General features: G+C 37.2%; 1 protein-coding gene across 1 annotated transcript; it reads right to left on the minus strand.

Annotated features, from left to right (window-relative positions):
• Window positions 1–2,898: 2,898 nt before the first annotated feature.
• Window positions 2,899–5,224, minus strand: mespa.S (mesoderm posterior homolog A S homeolog). Its single transcript, NM_001085581.1, is given in 2 exon segments — window positions 2,899–3,700; window positions 4,354–5,224. Coding segments are annotated over 2 exon segments (927 nt in total). The 5' UTR covers window positions 5,188–5,224; the 3' UTR covers window positions 2,899–3,607.
• Window positions 5,225–5,452: the final 228 nt, after the last annotated feature.

Here is a 5,452-nt window from a genome sequence, read left to right on the forward strand (position 1 = left end):
TATTTCAACTTCCTTTCTGGCTTGACAGTTACATTTTTACAGAGTGTTGAGGTCACCACGGTGTGAATGTGCACCTTTATCAGTGATGTCTGCTTTCCTTAGTAATTATATTTTTAGCTGGAGGCATTTACATCAGATTTAACTCGACATTCAACTAATATATGTAAATGGATTTTGTCCTTGTTATTTGGGAATTGATGATAGAGGTGATTTGATCAGAAATGATGCTATGGTGTTGAATGCCTAATTAAAGGGTCTCATGCAAATTACTCTCTATCAGGTATTGCCATGCAAATACATATAATCTCAAATGGTGACTCACCAGAATATATTAGATAAATATAATACGAGGTAAAAAGTACTTGTAACCATATCAACCAATCAGCAGCTAAAATTAATCATCTTCTCTTTGGAATTAAGCATCTGGTTGCTATGGTTTCTAGGCCTTGGTCTGTAATTACATTAGCCTAATAGTTTATTAGTATCTGTTGGGTTCCCAGCCCATAAATATCCATGTTGTCTATGATGAATGGGAGTGGAAGTAATTAAAGATAGGGAGGGGCAACAGCATCCTGTTAGCTGCATTAGGCAGGGGCATATCTGCCAGTGTCGGACTGGCCCACCAGGATACCAGGAAAAATCCCAATGGGCCCTTGCACTGCAAAATATTTTTCCTATTTCATGGCCATTTCCTATTTCTTTTAGAACAAAGAGGCTAAATAGACGGAATAATAGATTATAGTATGTAAAAAATAGAGACTAGGAGAATAGAGGTTGAGTGAGGAGAGAAATAATAGTACTGAGAGTGGGTGCCTGGTCTATGGTTCTTTGGTGGGCCTCTGGTCTAAGGTTTTTGGGTGGGCCCTTGGTGTCCCAGTCCGACACTGATATCTGCCATAAGGGAAGTATGTATCACATGGCACAATTCTATGTGTAGGTCATTGTCTACCAGCAAAGGGAAAATTGTGATACCAGCCCTGGAGTTGTTGGCTTCCTGAGGGGCTCATGTGCAGCAATGAGCTCTTAGTAGGGCTTTAAGGGAATATGACAACCTCCAAATTTTGCCTAAGGTGGCGGAATTATTGGTTTGCATGCAGTTCAGATCTCTAGCAAAAAAAGATTTGTTTCTGGCTGGCTGCAGGTAGAATCTCATTCATTCAAGCAATGTTCAATAGATGCAGTGGGAGAGGAAGTAAGTCCAGGTGTGGATTCCTTACAGATGTTAAAGGGGTGGTTCACCTTTAAGTTAAATTTTATATATTATAGACTGGCCAATTCCAAGTAACTTTTCAATTGATCTTCATTATTTATTTTTTATAGTTTTTAAATTATTTGCCTTCTTTTAAATCTTTCCACCTTTCAAATGGGGGTCACTGACCCCATCTAACAAATGCTCTGTGAGGCTACAAATGTATTGTTATTGCTACTTTTTATTACTCACCATTCTATTCGGACCCTCACCTATTCATATTCCAGTCTCTCATTTATAGCAGTGCATGGTTGCTAGGGTAATTTGCACTCTAGCAACCAGATTGCTGAAATTGCAAACTGGAGAGCTTCTGAATAAAAAGTTAAACTAAAACTAAAAACTACAAATAATAAAAAAAGAAAACCAATTGCAAATTGTTTCAGACTAACACTATCTATGTTACTTTAATAAAGTCCGAACTCCGTGGCACTATCTACATCATAATAAAAGTTAACTCAAAGGTGAACAACCCCTTTAAGCTGTGTTCCTTGCTTTCAAGTTCATCACCAGCAGTGATCCACAACCAGAGACTCATGAGCAAAATGTTGTTCACCAACCTCTTGGATGTTGCTCCCAGTGGCCTCAAAGCAGTGGCTTGTATTTGAATTCCAGGCTTGGAGGCAAGTTTTGGTTGTATAAAAACCAGGTATACTGCCAAACAGAGCCTCCTGTAGGCTGCCAGTCCACAAAGGGGCTACCAAATGGCCAATCATAGCACTTATTTTGGCAAGTGTGAGCACTTGTAATTAAATATAGGGAGGGGCAACAGCATCCTGCATTAGATGCATTAGGCAGGGGCACACTTGCACCCAGATAGATAGATAGATAGATAGATAGATAGATAGATAGATAGATAGATGATAGATAGATAGATAGATAGATAGATAGATAGATAGATAGATAGATAGATAAAGATAGATGTCTATTATACATATTGGCACTATGCAGGCATATTATAGGATTTGGTGTGTGAGTATATTATGCAACCCAGTATATGGACATATTACAGACTTTGGCAGTATTTGACAAGTAGATAGATAGACAGATGATAGGTAGAAATATAGATAACTGATAGTTAGTTAGTCTTGATGGAGTTGGTTAGTTTAGATAGATAGATAGATAGATAGATAGATAGATAGATAGATAGATAGAAATACATGATTTAATTATTTAATTTTGGAGTTTAATATGTGGATTTCTAAATTTTTCCTGAAAATTCTAATTGAGCAGTACTGGTGATACAGTATACAAATCCCCTGGGCATGAAACACACAGGTTTCCTTATCCAAAACTTGATCCCCTGATATATCCAAACTATGAGTGATGACACTACCATCACACAAAGCAGCTATCTTTCCTCAATCACAGTTCTTGTTTCCCAGGTGTCTCATCAGCAGAGTGCATTTTATTTCACATAATGGAACACATTTTCCTAAAGTCTTTCGATTCTTAAAAGTCATTTTCTTTTTTTCTGCCTTTGTTTGCCTGTAACAGTGGCATGAATGAGAGCAATGACAATTTTCAGAATTAATCCCTTTTTTTCCATCACTTTGCTGAATATAACTTGCTGTTTGTTTTCAGATGAAAATACAAACTGGTACATAGCTGAGTATCATTGAAACCCAAATATCTTTTCAAAGTTGCCACAATTTGGGAGCTTTAATTTTGCAGCCATTACCTATTGTTTCACACAAAGTACTAGGAAGCCAAGGTTCTTTTAAATGACAGAATATTTAATGCCATAGACTTTCACAGATATACAGTATATTGTAACAATACATAGATAAGAGGATAGAAATAGATATATGAAAATATGTAAGCATTTGAATAGATTCAGAACAGAAAGAAACACTATGTAATAATGCAATTTAAACTGCTTTACAACGATAATGATGCTACTAATAGTGTTTATGAATCCAAGATGGCAGAAGGCTGCTCATATAAAGAGCAAGGGTAAATACTCCATTATACATGAGACAAACGTGGAGATTTGTAGTTGGTACTTGTTGTTTGAAAATGTAAAGCATAGGAGCATAATTCCACCATAAAAATCAATGAAACCTACTTCTGTAGAGGTATGGAATGCCGTTTTATATATCCAAGCATACACATACGGCAATGGCATAAATATGATATGAATCGATATAGCTCAACATACATTAATAGAACATTTTAAATAAATATGTTTGAACTTTTAAGTTCATATTTATATGTAATATTTTACAGATGCATAAATGTCTCTGTACAGTTAAATACTATAAACTTTATATATGTATATATTAATAAATAGATATTTTGCACAAGAAAAGATACAATATAATTAAATAAGTATATAAGTACAATATAAGTTGGACATGATTAATAAGCAAGATGCTGAAGTGTTTCAGGTGGTTGGAACGATGTCCACAGATCTTTCTCTTGCAGTTCATCCCACATGTCATCTATGAAGTTCTGGAAGAAAAAAATATATATATTCATTAAAATCAAGTTTACATTTAAAATTCACATTTTAACTTTAGTACCTATTTCACTGCCTGAGAGATCTGGTGCACATCAGGCCTTAAGGCTACAATATCAAAGATATATCAATAAGAAAAGCATTTAAAACTATACATATGCCCTGCCAAGAAGGATAAAACAGTAGTTAGGGAAAGTTTTTAAGGTTTAAGTACTAATTATGCTAATTTGCTTAACTACATGCTACTAGGGTTTTGATAAATCAAAATACATATTCAAGAGAAATATAACTAGCCAAGTAACTTCATTCTCCACTAAAACAGGTTTTTATAACTATATATAACTTCCATAAACTTTTGCCAACGTTTGCTGTCTGATGATTGATTCTGTTCTATATAAAGTTACCACGAGCTGTGAAATTTCTAACCTACCAGCTGTGGCTGGCTAAGGATGCTGGGAAACATAGTGGACAATAGGTGGACGATACTTGTTTATTGCATGCTGCCATAAAGACAAATTTTAGTGTACTTTCTAAAACTGACCCCATTAGTTTCATTTTCATAATATCACTATTATTTCAGGCTATTAGCAAAAAAATATATACGGTAGTTGATATTTAAGGAAAATGATAAAGAAATCTAACATACCTGACAAAATCCCTGGTCTGGAGAAATTGGCGAGATTATGGTCAAGTCATCTTTTGTCTCTATGCTGTGGATGGGTTGAGATGCCAGTGCACAAGAGGAGAAAGTTTTCATGTGATCACCCAGATCTGAAGCTTTGCCTTCAGTGGCCCATCTGGCTGGCTGTTGAAATTCTTGCTGTTGTGTTTCAGAGATGTTCTGCTCAGGAAACAATCTTGGAGAACTGGAGAAATAGGGTGAGTTTACAGTCTCTGAAGCGTGTGGCTTGGCTTCTGAGCAGTGCTGTCTGTCGTGGCAGTAGCACAGACCAATATGGCACATGTTGGACCTTCTCATTTCTTCCTCTCTTCTCTTGATCAAGGTCTCCTCATCAAGGCCAAGAACCTCAGACAGGTGGGATATATAACGGATGGTGAGACGCAGAATCTCAATTTTTGTTAAGGTTTTGCCAACTGGGGCTACGGCTGGAGGCAAGTATCTTCTCAGGTTCTGGAGAGCAGAGGACAAATTTCTCATTCTCATCTTCTCCCTCTCACTGGCACTGTGTCTCTCTCGATCATAAACTTTCCGATTCCTGTGGTCCTTCTTTGTAGAAATTTCTTGTGGCTTGCTTTTCAGCTTTTCCATCTGAGTGAAAGCTGTATGAATGCTGCTGTAAGCCTCATTAGCAAAGGCACAGGATTGATAGGGAGGAGAAAATCCAGAAGAATCAATGGAAGAGGCTGGAGACAAGCTACAGTAGCCTTCAGAATCAGGGTATCCCCATTGCTGTAGCGGGTTACACTCTTGAGGTGAAAGACTCTGGTTTAAGTGTAGTTTTGTTGGAGAGAAATCCATGTTGTCTGCAGGACTTTGTGCTCCTGTTGACTGTGACTGTTGAAATGCTGGAAGGAGCAGAGCAGCCCTGGTATTTATCTGGAATCTGGAGGTGTGAATTGACACCTTTGCTGGCACCATCAACACATCAAAGCCTCCTGCAGCTAAGCGGGGGGTCCTGGGAAAGAAGACTTCTAGGAGTATGAAGTGTGTATTTTCACCCTCAAGAAAATTAAGTAAAAAAGGAATGCTGAGGGCATTTCTAGATGTGGGAAATATACAGTAA

The sequence above is a fragment of the Xenopus laevis genome, chromosome 3S, assembly GCF_017654675.1.
Source record: "Xenopus laevis strain J_2021 chromosome 3S, Xenopus_laevis_v10.1, whole genome shotgun sequence".
NCBI classification, from domain to species: Eukaryota; Metazoa; Chordata; class Amphibia; order Anura; family Pipidae; genus Xenopus; species Xenopus laevis.